Source organism: Mesocricetus auratus, unplaced genomic scaffold, assembly GCF_017639785.1.
Source record: "Mesocricetus auratus isolate SY011 unplaced genomic scaffold, BCM_Maur_2.0 Super-Scaffold_100007, whole genome shotgun sequence".
In the NCBI taxonomy this organism is placed as follows: domain Eukaryota; kingdom Metazoa; phylum Chordata; class Mammalia; order Rodentia; family Cricetidae; genus Mesocricetus; species Mesocricetus auratus.
The window spans coordinates 954966-972208 of record NW_024429191.1 but is presented as its reverse complement, the minus strand read 5'-3'; the positions used below and the strand labels follow the sequence as shown (position 1 = coordinate 972208).

At 41.1% G+C, this 17243-nt stretch overlaps 1 protein-coding gene across 2 annotated transcripts in view; it reads right to left on the bottom strand.

Annotated features, from left to right (window-relative positions):
- Positions 1-17243, bottom strand: part of Txndc11 (thioredoxin domain containing 11) — a 52976-nt gene that overhangs the window by 19511 nt on the left and 16222 nt on the right. For both annotated transcript variants that reach the window (XM_021235607.2, XM_005084578.4), the window contains exons 5-6: positions 11394-11487; positions 1040-1152 (exon numbers count right to left, since the gene is read on the bottom strand). In XM_021235607.2, coding sequence (XP_021091266.1) covers positions 1040-1152; positions 11394-11487 — 207 coding nt within the window. The remainder of the gene's footprint in view (positions 1-1039; positions 1153-11393; positions 11488-17243) is intronic.

The following is a 17243-nucleotide window of genomic DNA, read 5'->3' as shown; positions in this document are numbered from 1 at the left end:
ATTTGGAAAACACAAAAATACATTTAGGAATATAAACAGCAAGAAGAAAAGCACAGTATCTGAGATATGAGAGTTAGGCAGGTGCTAAAATGACTGGAAAACAAGGGGCACTATGTGGTGAGCGCTCAACAGCACTTAGAAAGACCCATGACCCTGAGCTAAGGGCAGAAATCAACACTGGATCTCAAAGCCAATGATCCTGTTAAAGCCAGCAATCCTGCCAACAATGAAAACACCTCAGAGGGCCAGCAAGAGGGCTCAACGGATAAAGGTACTTGCCGCCAAAGCTGATGACCTGTGTTCCACTCCTAGTACATAGATGATGGAAGGAGAGAATCAACTCCTGCAAATTGTCCTTGGACCTCTGAGTGTGTGTGCACATGTGTGCATGTGACAAAATTAATAAATGTAACTAAAAATAAAATACTTCAGAATAACCACCTGTCAGCAATGACTGTGTAAGCTGCAAGGACACAGATGTGAAGCTTAATGCTCAGAAGTAGGGAAGTAGCAACAGTCCCAGCAAAAAAGCAAATGAAATCAGGGAACAAAGGAGAAATGAGAACCTAGGATCTCTGAGGTGAGAAGTACCTACTTCTCCCTATGTCTTGACAAGAACTTCAACACTCCACTGTTATTGTAGGAGAAAAGCCCCTCACATTCCTGCTCTTCATATAAGAACAAATGAACAACACTGCCCAGTAGAAGCTAACCTCAGAGAAAGTGGGCCTAGAGTAAGAAATCACCAACTGAGTAACCACAGTTTCACTCAAGAAGGACAACTAACAAAGCTGTATCACAATCTAAGTGCTAAGCAAACAAGGTCTAAACAATGCATTCAAGAGCCCTCTAATGCACAGATTTTTACCAGGGACTAGGCTCTGGAGTGAGTTCATAGGAATTCTCAATTTGGACATAAAATCACTTGCTCTTTCCTAGGGAGAGGTTCATACATTTTGTCCAGTTCTCATTGAGACTCTAACCTACAATAAGATTAAGAACCACTGCACTAATACAAATGTGATTTTAAAATACTTACAAGTGATGTGTTGAAATGTCTATGTAAATACACACTTCCAGAGTGTACTAAGGATACCAGTTTCGCAAGATGTTTATTTGTGATAACCCCAAATCGTATTGTTCCTAGGTAATCTGAAACAGAAAATTTTCCTTTATTAAAGAGGAGGCCTAGGCCTTAAAACAATCACAAACCCATTGATCCAGTCCTAATGTGCCTATCCCCTAGGGTAAGGCTGTTGCTAACCTGGCCTGGCCTGAGGAGGACCAGCTATAGAAGTGGGACTCTTCACTCCAGTCACTTAGGCTGAGGAGGCTACAACCACCTGCAGCGAGCTGGCCTGTCTGCTTTGCCACCCTGTTCCCCTTGCTCAGACAACCTAACTCTGAGTCAAGGTACAAGCTGGTATCTCTGGACATAGCCAGCTCCTTCTCATCACTCATCTTGTCCTCCCCTTCCCTGACTACCCACCTAATAGCAAGTACCCAGGAAACGGGAGCTCTGGGAAGATGTTGGGACTCTATCCAATCTTGATGGCACTTTTAATTACCTATATTGTCTTATTTATTTAGATTTTCCTTCATCCAAATTCCTCTTAAGAATTCAAATTCTTATTTATTGCCAGTACCCTACTAGTTAGATGACAGTAACTCTGCCTTTTGATCTTCCTGCTTCCACCTTCCCAGTATTATAGGAATGTGTCACCACAAGCAGTTTATGGGGTGCTGGGGATCAAACCCAAGGTTTTATGCATGCTAGGCAAGCACTCTACCAACTGAGTAGCATTACATGCCACTAAATATATGTGAAATGAATGAATCTAGCATATACAAAGAACTCACACAAACTGACATATAAAAATGATTAAAATGGGCACAACACAGAAAGGGAATGGGCCTGGCTAATCCTTACATTGAAAAATGTTCAACCTCACCTGGAGTAAGGCAAAACAATACCACTTTTGCCAGACTACCTGAAACTTAGTCTTAGGAAATTTCGAGTACCGTTGGCCAGCAGAGCAATGGGAGCTCTGATACAATGTCAGCAGAGAAAGTAAAATCTGGGACTTGAGAGAGAAGTGGACTGTTAGGAACCAAGAAGGGATACCAGTAGCAATCTCATATGTTCTAGGAGTCACATTCAGGGACACTAGATGACACTAACTGTGCAGATGGAAGGGATGAGGTCTCACATACGTCCTAGGAGTCACATTCAAGGACACTAGCTAGCAGATACCATACAGATGGAAGGGATGAGGAGGCAGAACTATCATGAAGCACAGAAACATCTCCAAGACAGCAGAATTGCTGTCTAAAGAAATAAAACAAAAATACTCATACTTGGAAAACAGTATTCTTTTCTTATGGGCACATGGGAGTAAAAGTGTATAAAAAACCTGAAAGGAGATACAGCTGCACACAACAGCCCAGACACTCTGAAGACTGGGACAAGAGGAATGTTTGAGCTTAGGAGGAGCTTAAGACCAAGCTGAGCAGAATTTGAAGACCTGTCTCATAGAAGAGTAAAAGCGGTTTGGTGTTGGGACACAAAGAGAGTTATATCCTCATCTTTGGTGCTTTTGTACTAAAGGACACAGGACAGGAACTCCTGAACTTCCCCACCAGAACCCTCCAACATGGGGATAATTACCACCAAAGATGTCATTTCCTCCCCCACTCCTTCAGAAAGAGACATCACACTCTTAACTACAAACAGCTTATACAATTTAACTGTCTCAGAGGCCTACCGTGTTTGGTATTCTGGGAGTACTGCACCCAAGGATCCCCCAAAAAAACAAACAGGCCATAACTGAACAAGGCAGAACTCTTAGACCTCCAGGAGACTTCAGTGTGAGCTAATCTCTCAGGGATCTGAACAAAAATGGAATACTGACTTGGTCAAGAGACATAGCATACAGACACTTAATGATAAATATGTCATGGTCTATCACCAGATTAAACTACATGGCATTTAATCAGTATGACTAAGACATAATTTACCTCTAGGGAAATTTCTCTTCTAGGCAAATTTTTCTTATTTATATTGGGAAACAGTGACATACCAATAGGCAAACCAGTGTGGCCTGGAAACAACCCTTATTTTATTCTCATTAACTTCTAATTTCTCTCACTGCCCACCCCCCCCCAGGGTTTTTGATGAATTGGGAAAAGGAGAATAAGAGGAGTATGTTAAAAGAGGGTAACAACTCTTCCAGTGTAGCTGGTGACTCCCTCACCAGTGTACTTATGATAACCACTTCAGACTCCAATGAAAGTCCTTCACAGAAATGGACGCACTGCACAAATGCTTATTTCCTATGCATAAACTATTGCCAGTCCTACCATGTTCCCCTAGAAATGTAACTCTGATGCTTGTATATTTTTCATGATTCTTCACATAAAACTAAAGCAACTGTATTGGAAGACATTTGACATTTGGGCACCACAGACATGTGGCAGTGCTTGCTAAGATACTGCTCAAGTAAACAAGGAATACCCCTTTCTTGGAAGCTGGACAAAGGGAAGAGCAATGCAGTTCCAGATACACTGCTTTAGAAGACCATAAACAGGCATTGTCACATATCTTCATGGCAGTAAAATATACACCTGCACAGCAGCAGTCCTGCTCTTTAAATCCCAAAGCACAGTGTTAAATGCTCAAAACTTTCTTTTAAGCTCCACCCTTCTTTTGAGGCTGAATATCTGCTTACAAGCTCTCCTCCACCTATTTTAGGATGTACTATGTGCTAGTTGAGTCAGACTTGTGAGGTGTTTCTTTCCCTCAAGACAATACTCTACAAATGTGAAGACCATTCTTACCTCACAGGTCTATAATTACTGCAGAAGGATCACAGTAATTATTTTTTCTTTTTCTTTTCTTTTTTTTTTTTTTTGGTTTTTGAGACTGGGTTTCTCTGTATAACAATAGCCCTGGCTGTCCTGGAACTCACTCTGTAGACCAAGCTGGCCTCGAACTCAGAGATCTGCCTGCCTCTGCAGGAGTGTGCCATCATTGCCTGGATTCTCCACAACTCTTTTTTTGTTGTTTTGTACAGGGTCTCTTGGCCTAGTGAGGTGGCTCAGCAGTGCTCCCTCTTCCAGAGGGCCAGAGTTCTGTTCCCATCACCCACATTAGGTAGCTCACAACCACCTGTAAATCTAGTTCCAAGGGACCCTACACATACTTCTGACCTCTGTGAGTACCAGACACATTTGTACACATAAAATAAAAATTAAAAATAAAAAACTGTCTCATACAGTCTAGGCTAGCCTCAAGCTAGCTAAGGATGACTTGAACTCCTGCCTACACTTCCAAACTGCTGAGATTACACAAGTGCACCATCACACAAGGTTTGTTTATACAATGCTAAGGACTGAAGCCAATGCGTTGTGCATGTGAGACAAGCTCTCTGTCAGTCCCCTCTAAAAGTACTCAAGAGAAGCTTTATTTACAAGTTAGCACATGGAAAAGGCTTTTTCCTGTGCAAAAACTAACTTTTATCCCCAAATCATGGTCCCCCACTCAATTCTACCAGATGCCACCAGATAAAGTGGAGTACCTATACTGCAACCAGAAGATAATCCTTTGTTTCTCATAAAAACAACCATTAAAACACTACAGCTGCTTTTGCAAGTCATAGTGAGCTTAAAATACATAAAAGAACACATACTGGAGAAAAACACTATGAATGTAATCAATGTGGTAAAGCCTTTTTACGTGTCAGTAGTCTACAAACACATAAAAGAACACATACTTGAGAGATACCCTGTGAATGTAATCAATGTGGTAAAGTCTTTGTATGTAGCATCAGTCTTTAAAATCATGAATAAAATCATACTGTAGAGAAACCCTACAATGTAAGCAGTGTGGTAAAGTTGTGCACTTTGCATATCACAATTATCTTTGAGGGCCTGAGGAAATTCATACTGAAGGGAATCTTACTATAAAGTATTTTGTAAGATCTTCAGCCAACAGACATTTAGTTACACAAGATTCTGGAGAGAAAAAAAATGACAAGTATCAACAATCTGTTCAAGCATTATGATGTCTCTATTGTGCTTGCACCTGCAAATGCATATAGACAAAAGTCCTATGAATTCACTGATAAAGTAAACCTTTTTGACTTCACTCCTTTCTTTAATTATATAAAACACCTCTTTCAGATGGATTGATTTCTCTAAATCCAATCCTACATGCTTGCTTCTGTTACATGAACCAATTCACGATGAAGGGAAACTGTTAAGACTTTAAATGCATCAACACCTGGGTTACAGGAATAACTGCTTACAACAGAAAACATTCACGTCTGTTTGGTTAGAGATTTGACTGAATTTTAATTATGTGATGTCAGTGTGTGGGTTTGTGAATGTTCATGCTTGTCCCCAAGAAGGTTAGACCCTTGAGTATTCTTATAGCAGGAACAACAGAAAGCTCTGGACACTTCCAAGCAAGGGTGTACTTCCTGAAGAACTACAGACTTCAAGGCCACTGTTTACTCACACACAAATTAATCTAGACATATAAAACAGGCACCAGTCCTCCATCTCCAACTTCTAAGTTTCCACACAGATGAACTCAATCAAAGAAAACTTAATGATCTTATTCTAGAGTCAGATACTGTCAGCTTCCAGTTCACTGCTTCTCCTCTCCACCAAGATTGCATCTCTTTTGTCAATCAGATGAAATGAAAAACCAAAATTTGCTAAGGGGTAAGTAAGGACTTTTGTCTAAGCACTTGTGAGGTTGATGTGGGAGGTTTTCCCTGTATTTTACGCAATCTGGACTGCAGAGTGCGATGATCTAAAAAATTTTTTTTATTTTTCTTGAAAGGGCTGGAGAGGTATCACTCAATAGTAGAGCTCTTGCCTAGCACACAGAAGGCCCTGATTTTCATCTCTAGCACTGGAAAAAAGCAAGACAAAAACCATTACATATCTCTTTTTAAAAAACTACCACAATTGGGTAGCTTTAATTAAATGAATAGCCATGCTATGACCAAAAAAGTAAAGATAAGCCATTATGATCCTATGAACTAACTTCAAGCCAATTCCCACATTTAATATAATTCCAATGCTAATCCAGCCAAAGGCACAGATGCATTAAAAAAAAATTCCACAAGAACTAGAAAAAGTAGACTCCATGCTTTACCAAGTTGTAACAGCTTATAAAGTCATAAATTCATCATATTTACTATGGTCACCTCAGAGTGTAGATGGTATGAGCCTGTAATCTGTATTTGGGAAATAGAGGCAGAGTATTAAGAACTGAAGGTCAGACTGGTCTACAAAGGAAGTTCTAGGCCAACATGAGATATACAGTGTGACAATGTGTCAAAAACTGATGGACCAGCCAATCAAATAGTAGCACAAAGTAAAAAATCTAGACTAAAAGAAAACACCAAAACAGATTCATAAGCACTAGAGACTGTAGTCTGTGCTAAAAAAAAGTACTACCGTGACAGATTAGCCAATGAAAAGGGAAAATGTCAACTGTGCTCCACATTTAGGCCAAAGTAAAACCAAATAGTGAAAACTAAATGTTAAATTTAAAGAAAAATCTACTAATAAAATTTTTAGAAAAAAATAAATCAAGAAAAAGATGTGTTTGTTTGAGACAAAAATCTTGCAATATAGTCTAATATAGTCCTTTGAATATAGGATCTGTCTTTCTGCCTCTGCCTCCCAAATGCTGATATTGTAGGTGTGCAACACTTGCCTGGCTCAGAACCTAAGATTTAACTACATCAAAAATAATGCTAGTGGGGCTAGAGAGATGGGTTGGCAGTTAAAAGCATGTATTATTACTTGTCCAGAGGACTTACTTTAGGTGGCTCACCAACTACCTGTAACTCCAGCTCCATGGGCTCCAACACCCTCTTCTGGCCCCTGTTGGCACAGCACACACGTGGCGCACACATATACATGTTGTGAAATATTATTTTAAGGTATGTTACATTTGTTTATGCTGTGGAACATTTGTTTTAATGATGCGAAGATGTGTTGTATTACTTTATGTTACATTTGTTTAATTCTGTGAAGCTGTGATTCTTTGCCTGTGTAAAACACTTGATGGTCTAATATGGCCAGTATCAAAGCAGGAGAAAGGATAGGCAGAACTGGCAGGCAGAGAGAATAAATAGAAGGAGAAATCTGGAAGGAGAAGAGGAAGGCGCAGGATAGAAAAGGAAAGGTGGATGTCAGGGACCAACCACCCAGCCAGCTTGAGTAAAAGTGAAAGAAAGATATTCAGAAGTAAGAAAAAGAAAAAGCTCAGAGGCAAAAGGCACTTGGGGTAATTTAAATTAAGAAAAACTGGCAAGAAACAAGCCAAGCTAAGGCTGGGCATTTATAATTAAGACTAAGCCTCCTTAAGCCTTGGTACGAGATTAATTTGGGAGCTGGGTAGTAGGTCTTCCAAAAGAGTAAAGAACAAAAGAGTAATAAAACAACCAACAACATATACACACACATAAATATCAAATAGATAAGTAACACTAATGCTAGCATTATTTCCTAGCAGTAAGGAGGCTAGGAAAATAACAGGCAGAAAGACAATAAGGGGCTCCTGACCGTACCTGCTATCAGGCAAATTACACCAGCTGACAAAGAGCACCAAGGCTGAACAAGCCTCAGGAAAACAGAACATGCAACCAAGCAAAAAGAGAACGTTTAAGCAGTAAAGAGGAATAGCAGACCAAATTACAGGGCTAATACAGTATACAAGTTTCCCCTAATTTCCTTTATTCTAATGTGTAAAGATAACATCAAAAAATAGCTAATTGGCAGAGATAAAGCTGATCTTGCAATTCCACCTTCACACCTCCAGAGGCAACTGTGAGCACTCCCCTCAGCAACAAGACAGAACTCACTATCCTATTTCTAACACCATTTATTTTATCTTGTTACATTTGTTTGTATTTTGAGACAGCCCTGGCTGTCCTGAAGCTTGATATATAGTCCAGACTGACCTCTAACTCAGAGATCCTGCTGCCTCTGCCACCAGAGTGGTGGTTACAGATGTGAACCACCACACCTCACTTCTAAGACAATCATTAAGTAGGCTGATCAGTCCAAGGACACCCCCCACTCCCCAAAAAAAGCCACCAAGGAATTGAGAAGACACATGCGTTTAGTTGGAGCATCTGCCCCCTACAAAATGGTCTCAACACTTCAACTCAACTGATCTGGTCAAATGTTTCCCAGGCCTCAATTTGTGTATACAGTCTAAATTGGACAGTAACCTACAATTTACATTTGAAACTGTCCCATTAAAAAAGTAAGCACACATTTCTCATGTGCTTCTGCTATTAACAATAAGGAAAATAACTGTCCTTCCAAGTAAGAAAGAAAAGGGGGAAGAAATCCAGATGCTCAAGGAAAGACTCATCTTAAGTAATCCTTCAGAATATATGTATGTATGTATATTTCCAAATGTGTCTTTTTCTTAAGAAAATGGTTCATTGGACTGGAGAGATGGCTAGGAGGTTAAGAGCAGTGACTTTCAGAGGTCCTGAGTTCAATTCCCAGCAACCACATGACAGCTCACAACCATCTACGATGAGATCTGGTTCCCTCTTCTGACATGCACGCAGACATGCAGACAGAACACTGTATACATAAAAAATAAAATCTTTTTTAAAAGCTGGTACATTAACCTTAAGTGGGAACTTAGTCACAAAAAGCAGGGTGAACTAGGATTAATTAGCATGAATCTCAGCTCCCACATTTGCCTATGCAGCAGGATCTTAAGAGCTAGCTAGAATCACAACACTGTAGGGGAACACAGAAAAGATAAAACAGACCACACGTATCAGGAAAATTTTTTTCAAATCACCAAACACACTCATTTTGTTGTGAATTCACTTTTGGGTGGTTTTGTTGTTGGGTTTTTTTTTTCTGGGTTTTTTTGTTGTTGTTGTTGTTTTTGCTTTTGATATGCTGAGAATAGCACCCAGGGCCCCTGTGCACACTAAGGAAAGACTACCACCAAGCTATACTTTTCTTCCAGGTTTTGGTATCCTTTTTATACCAGGGAGTGGGTCCTGCTATGTTTTCCAGAGCTGGTCTCAAATGATCATCTTCCCTCAATTTCCTGAGTAGCCAGAACTATAAGTGCTACCAGCATGACTGACTAGAGTAATTTTTTAGCCTTCTATCTCTCTCTTGAGCATCCCCATGTTATTTATCTCTGCATTGTCCTTTTCTTTCTTTAAGAAAGGAAAGGTAGGGAAGGAAGGTTGCTGTCTTGTATCTAGAAAGGCTTTTCCATCTGAAAAACTCCAAAGGAAAGAGCAGTTTAAGATGAATGAATGGCTCGCCGGGCGGTGGTGGCGCACACCTTTAATCCCAGCACTTGAGAGGCAGAGGCAGGCGGATCTCTGTGAGTTTGAGGCCAGGCTGGACTGACAGCCTCCAAAACAATACAAAGAAACCCTGTCTCGTAAATACCAAAAAAAAAAAAAAAAAAAAAAAAAGATGAATGGCTCATTTCACTAGTGTGGCATAGTAGCATCTAACATAAGCAATCAAACAACCTTCTATGATCCCGAAATATCCCCTTTAGCTCAAGAATTTGAATGCTGTCTTCATTTTAGGGGTCACTGGGTTCCCTTTCATATATAACTTTATTTATGGCCTTCCATGAAGAGCTTTGAATGTATATTTCTTAAACTTACTTAAGTTGTATTTTGTTTTGAAAGTTCAAACCTGGAGCCAGACCTAGTGTACAGTACTGCAATCTCAGCTGTTTAGCAGTCTCAGGTAAGAGAATTGCAAGTTCAAAGCCACCCGACAACTTAGTGAGACTTTGTCTCAAGATGAAAAGAGAGAGTTGGGAGGTAGCTCTTGCAAGAGTATAAGGCAGTGGGTCCAATCCCTAGTGCAGAAAAAACTTCCCTAGTGCAAGAAAATTCACTAAGCCTTAGTCACTTGAGGCTGTGAAGCTCTGTCTTTCAAGTAGCAGGGGACACTTACATAACAGTTTGTTTTTTCACTCCCATATCTTCCAGACAAGACAATGGTCAGTAATATAATTGTTTGATATAATAATGATATGCTGTTATAAGTTTTTAAACCTGAAGTAAACCCAGTAAAAAACAGATGGTTAAACTGGGCAGTGGTGGTGCACGCCTTTAATCCTAACACTCAGGAGACAGAGGCAGGTGAATCTGAGTTCGAGGCCAGCCTGGTATACACAGTGAGTTCCAGAATAACCAGAGCTACATACTGAGACCCTGTATCAGCAACCAAACAAACAAAAAAATCCAAATGGTTAATCTATCAAGATAACATGGTATAGCCATTAATGTGATCACTTGGCAAACACCCTGAGCTACATGCTAGCCACTGGAGAAAAACACATGCTCCCTACCCCCAGAAACCTAACTCTGGGAAAGATGAAAGACATTAAGCAGATTACTTTATAATTACATTCATAAATGCATCCATGCATGTGTTAAACAGAGAGAAATAACAAAGAACTCAATTTAAATAGGGTAAGGGACTTATTAGTCACTGAATTGTAAGAGTGATATTTGAGCTGGACCATGAACGATGAATAGGAGTTTGACAGGTAGAAGACTTTGGCACTTTACCTTTTGGACAAAACTACCATTTAAAAAGGTATCATGGGAGGAGGAAGGCAGAGGCTGGAAACAACTAAGTGTCCACTATCTAGTCCAGATGTGGATAAAGCTCCAGTGGTAACAAAAGAATGGGAACAAGTACATAGATGAATGCAGCCAATAGAACTGACAGACTTAGTCATGACCTTGAGAGAACACAAAACAATATGGAAAGAGGAGGATATGGAATTCATACACACAATGTGGACCTGAGAAGCATGAAACTGACAGCAGGCTCATGATGTACTGTGGCATACCTGCGACCTTTGGAAACCACCCTATGAAGGAAGGGTCTTGCTAAGTTATGGCTTAGCATAGCCACTAATAGATTAGGTAGATACTGAGTCAGACCAAAACCTGTCAACTTCACACTAAAGATGACAATGTAACAAAATTTAAAGCACAGAATAAAGTTTTGTCATCAGAGGTTATAATAATATGCTAAATATATTAAAGAATATATTTGATTATTTTATTAATTAATTAATTTTTTAGCAGGGTCTCACTATGTAGACCAGACTGACCTGTAACTCACAGAGATTCACTTGCCTCCCAAGTGCTAGGATTAAAGGCATGTACCGCCACACCCAGCAAGAGAATATATTTGGCATAGTAGAATGCTTTGTTAATAGAAATTAAACAAGACAGTTATTAAAAGTACATTGAGAAAAGGAACCTAGCAAATTAGAAAATATAATCATAAAGATACTATATGCCAATACATCAAAGTAGTACATCTCTGCTCAGTGTTACCTTTCTTTAGAGAGTGCAGTGCTGAGGTGAAGAAGGTCAAGTAGCCAGGGGGCTGAGGTGAACCACTGAACTCAAAGTAGCCGAGTACTCCAGGCTGAAGGAACAAGAGCACAATTAGGTGACAGAGGCATTGTCAGGCCTGTGAATAATAGCTGATATCTTCTGTATATGAAAACATGACCCCAAGCATGGATGGCAAATGTATTACTGCATTTTTTTTCTAACCCTGACCACCTGAAAAAGACTGTGGGCTGCAGTGAACTTCTCCATTTGTTTTGGCAGCACAGAGCTCAGATTTTCATTCCTTGTAGTTCCTCCATTCTGGGTAAACTGTATCAGTAACGTCACTGTACCTTTCATGGGTTTCTCTTTCAATCACTTCCTCTCCAAATTCACCTCCCCTTTGGTAGATATCAGGTTGTTTCTGGCTGGCTTTCTCTGTAACCAGGTCTCTTCTTTTCCCCCACACCCAACACCCCCAAGTGACAAGGCCCCTTTCTGGTCAGGTTAACTACAGAGACCCAATTAGGGACCTCTTTGCCCATCATCCTCAAACCCAATGCCTGCTGCTTAATCTACTCCTCTAAGCTTACAGAACAGCCCTTCAATATGCCAAACTAAAAAGTAACTGCTCCTCACAATACATCTGCTTTGCTTGCTCCCTCTTTGAAGGTCCCATGGCACCCCTGTCTGGATTGGTTCTGTGGCAATCACATCTGTTTAAAAAGCCCAGCAGCTGTGATCCTGGAGGAAAGAATGATGGGGCTAGAGCCAGAAGAGCCAAGCTCATTTAAACTCCTTTAATTTTTGATCACTCTCCTAAATAAAAGCTAATGGAGTACAATAGTTCTAAATACAAATAAATGTTCCATGTGAATTTTATTTCTCTTTCCAAATCATATTACCTTGGGGGGGGGGTCATGAAGATGGACATGTATATGATCCATAGATACTTATTTATCCAAATCCATGCATGCATGCATGCAATTGCATGGGTGCAAAAATGAGCACACATGTACACAAACTGAAATACAAATTCTGATTCTCCAAGAGAAATCCAAATTAAATCTTTTTTCAATTGTAATTATTTATAATATTTGTTTATTTGTATGGGTGTGTTGATACATACATGCCATGATGCATGTTTGGGGGTTAGAAGACAACGCTCAAGAGTCAGTCCTCTCCTTCTGCTATGCGGGTATTGGAGATCAAATTCAGGTTGTCAGGCTTGGGGACAAGTACTTTTGCTACTAAATAACCTTTATAGGCCTCCATGTTACATCTTTAAAAATAAAAAACACAGCTGGGCGTTGGTGGTGCACGCCTTTAATCCCAGCACTCGGGAGGCAGAGGCAGGCGGATCTTTGTGAGTTCGAGACCAGCCTGGACTACAGAGCGAGTTCCAGGACAGCCTCCAAAGCCACAGAGAAACCCTGTCTCAAAAAACAAAATAAATAAATAAATAATAAAAAACACGCCAGACATTGGTGGCACACACCTTTAATCCCAGCACTCGGGAGGCAGAGGCAGGCGGATCTTTGTGAGTTCGAGACCAGCCTGGTCTACCGAGCGAGTTCCAGGACAGCCTCCAAAACATTACAGAGAAACCCCATCTCGAAAAACCAAAAAATAAAAAATAAAATAAAAAACACGTGACTATTTGTAGCAACCTTTGAGAGCACTTAAGTTTATTTTCACTGTAGCAATTTTTAGTTTTGCCAGTGGTGGGGAAGTCAAACCCAGGGCTTTTGTGTGTAGTAAGCAAATCCTCAAACTCACATCAACACTCCCAGCTCTACTGCTGCAGCACATACTGTGTGGATGAAGGAGACTTCGTCTTCAAAGAAACGGGCATTGAAACTGTCAAACAGTTTGAGCTACTTGTTCATCAGAGTGGCATTGCAAACTTCAGTGTACCCCACAATATGTGTCTCTCAGAATACAAGAAATTCACCAAACAGTAAAACGCAAAACACAGCAAAATCATTTTCATTCTTTACTACCAAAGGAATGGAGAACAGAAGCTTCACATTGACCATACAAAATGACTAAAAGTTGTGTGAACTGCTCCTGGTATCCTACAACAGGCCAAAGCTGACAACCCACAGCAGTCATGTGGGGCTTAGCACATAGATGAGAGATGCTGCGGCTGAGCTGGTGCCTCTCCCAGTCTTGGCCGCCAGCCCATCAACTGCCATGAAGGAGTTGAGGAGGGCATGGGAGCAATGTAGGAGAGTACAGCTGCAGCGAAGAACATGGCATTAGCCAACAGGGCCAACCTGCAGCAGAGAACCTCCTCCACCGTAGCCCACACTACTTGCCCTGCTGGGAGGAGGAGAGCTGGGATCAGAAAAGATCCTGGCAGGCTGCAAGCACTACTCAGGGTGGCGGCACCACGGGTGGAGGGATGTGCAGCCACCTGCAGCTCACACGGATCCTGCCCCCAGATGCCCTGCCTAGCTACAACATCACCCAGACTCTGGGTAACAACGGGATATCTAAGATGAACCTTGGTGATGGTCCAGTATTTATGTTACATTAGAAACAGGAAACCTTGAACCAGACCAATGAGTATTTTTGCATGTAAAGCTGTTTGAGAAAAAAAAATGGTGTGTGACAAATTGTAGCTTGCAAAGCCACTCTAATGAACAAATATGTGCTGGGGAGGTGGGAACAATGGAGGAATGTGGCATCACGTGGAAGGGGTGAACTAGAAATTTGACAGGAATGATAGGTGTGGGAGATAACTTTTTTGAGACAGGGTTTCTCTGTATTGTTTTAGAGGCTGTCCTGGACCTCGTTCTGTAGACCAGGCTGGCCTCGAACTCACAGATCCACCTGCCTCTGCCTCCCGAGTGCTGGGATTTAAAGGCGTGCACCACCACTGCCCAGCCAGGACTCAGTTTTCTTAAAGTGGCTGGTCATGGGAGTTTGACTATGTGCCAGTAAGTATATAGGCAACAAAAACTGGACTTTTTTATTGTTGTTGCTGTTTTTCTGTTCTTTTTCTTGGGGGAAGTCGTAAGGATGGAGATGTGCACCTGGGAGGACTGGGAAGTGAATGTGATGGGGTACACCGTGTGAAACTCCCAAATAGTCACTAAAAATACTGTTAGAGAAAAATGCTGCGCAAACTATAAAGTACTACCTATTTAAAACACAACAAGGCGAACTAGAAAGACTGCTCAGCAGTTAGGAGACCTGAGTTCAGTTCCCAACAACCATATTAGGCTCTTTACAACTGCCTGTAAATCAAGTCCAAGGGTTCTAACACCCTCTTCTGACCTCTGAGGAAACCTGTATTTGTGTACATTCATCCCCAATATGCCCATTGTGGAAGTCTGTACTGCATTTGATAACATGACCCAATATTAATTAATTGTTCAAAATAAAACAAGGAGGGTAGTAAGGTGGGGTGATGATGAGTTGTTCACTTCTATTGCTGATTATCTAAGTTTGAAAACAATGCTGATTATGTTGTAGATAAAGCAAAATCTGCAAAAGTTTCCCCAAAATTCCAATGTCTCTCCAACAGAAGCCATGCCATTATTTAACAAATAGCATGAATTAATTACACATAGTTCAGTTCCTTCCACATTATCTTGCTTAAACCTGAGAAAACAAGGGTGAGGAACAAATAAGTCTCCATACAGATTTTACTAGACTTGAGCTCTTGTGTGCTTAGCTGCAAACACACCCATAAGCCAGCTTGAAACAGACAACTCTTCAGCCTGTATTTAATGCCCTTACAGAGGCCTTTCTGGAAGACAGCTGAGGACTGCAGCCATCCTGGTACCAGGTAGCGGGGAGCAGGCTTAGGTTCTGGTTTAATCAGCCCCCAGTGAACAAGCCACTGCCTGTTCCTTACTCAGCCAACTGACAGTATCATCTGAAGACACAAGGACAGAACAGTCCTAAAGCCTCATCTCCTCCCACTGTCCTCCTTCCTCCACCTGAACAATCCCACTCCTCCTTGGGGGCTCTGTACTTCCTCAGATCTGGTCAGATCACACAGGCTTCATCTTGTTTAGGTTTTTGTTCAAATATCGCTTCCTAGTGAGGATTTCCTGCCTTCCAAATTAGCTACATTCTTCCTCTGTCCCCAGATCAATACTCTCACATCACAGCACTTACAATCTGAAACTGGCTCATTCCTTATGGTTGTTCTGACAAATTATCACAAATAGGTAGCAGAGAACCACAGCAATCATTCTCTCTACTCTCTGGAGAATTGAGGGGGCGTGGTGTGTGAGGGGGGTCTTCCTGCTTCTTCCAAATTCAGATAGCTCCAGCCTTCAGTCCCTATCCATACCAGCTGCTGTTCCATCAACACACCAGTAAGGGGATTTAGGATTTCATCCTAAATTCTCGATGATATAATCACAAAACCCCTGAGAAATTATGTTTGCAAAGACCTTTGTGCTTTTTGGCAGGGGTGGGGGTGGGGGGCCTGAAGGGGTAGGGGAAGGGGGTGTTAGGGAGTGTCTAAGTAGCCCTGGTTGCCCTGGAACTTCCTATATAGTTCAGGCTAGCCTAGAACTCATAAAGAGTCACCTATCTCTATCTCCCAAGTGCTGAGATTAAAGGTGTACACCACGCCCAGCTCCAAAGATCCTATTTTCACATATGGTTACATTCTAAAGTTTCGCACAGACATGTATATCAGGAGAGCAATAGTCAGCCTAGTGTCACTTGTTCATTTGTTTCCTGAGGCTTGTTTAGCATACCCCCATTTGTTGTCAATCTATGAAACAGTCTCTCTTGTTCATAATCATACTTCCATCTCAGAGAGAGTACCTGGCACAGAGCAAACAATACTTGTAGCACAGATAATACAAACCCAGAGACAGATACTGGAGTTCAAGCTGAAGATCAGAAAAGCAATGCAGCCAAGTCACACAAGAGCTCTTACCTCTACTAAGGCTGGGACAATCCTGTCCTCAACATGGCTGGAGACTAATTTCCCAAGACTGAATGCCGAGGTTAGTGGATTGTCCCTTCAATCTGAGCATTGGTAGAGGTGAGAGCTCTCCGGTGGCTTGGCTGATTTGCTTCTCTGATCTTCAGCTTGAACCCCAATATCTATCTTTGGGTTTTTATTATTTGTGCTAAGCCCTGGGATTAAAGATGTGTGCCACCACTGCTCAGTTTCATTGGCTAACTAATGTGGCTGATTTTGCATTCTGATCTCCAGGCAAGCTTTATTAGATCATAAATAATATATTACCACAAATATGCATTTGACAAAACTCCTTCATCAACTTTATAATTTAGCAAAACACCAAGACACAATTGAGAGGCCTTGACCTATTTTGTGTGATATAATTCTAGTCCATGATGTACAGACTGTTGGTAACTGTTCTAGCAAGGAGGCAGAAACCAGCTTATAGATTGCCAGCAAATCCTTAATACCTCTTGTAACACATCTGTTGAGGAAGCATACACCATTTGCAGAATAGTTTGACAGATGGCACATACCCTCTAGTGGCCTTATGAACCATGATGTGCTTTTTTAAAAGTCTTATCTTTTTCCCCTTTCTTTTTTAAGTCTTATATATGTCTGTTAAGTGCCTACATGTATGTATGTAAACTACACACATGCCCGGTGCCTGAGGAGATTGGATTCCCTGGAATTGGTATGATACAAATGGGTTGTGAACCACCACATGGTTGCTAAGAATGGAACCTGGGTCCTCAAGAACAGCCAACGCTTTTAACCTCTGAGCTATCTCTCCAATCCCCAGCCTTGATTTTACTCACTGGTACTTGAACCATTTCTGCCTTGATGTTAATTCACTATAAAACTACCCTATTCACAGTAGTATAAAACGCTGAACTGACAGAAATACT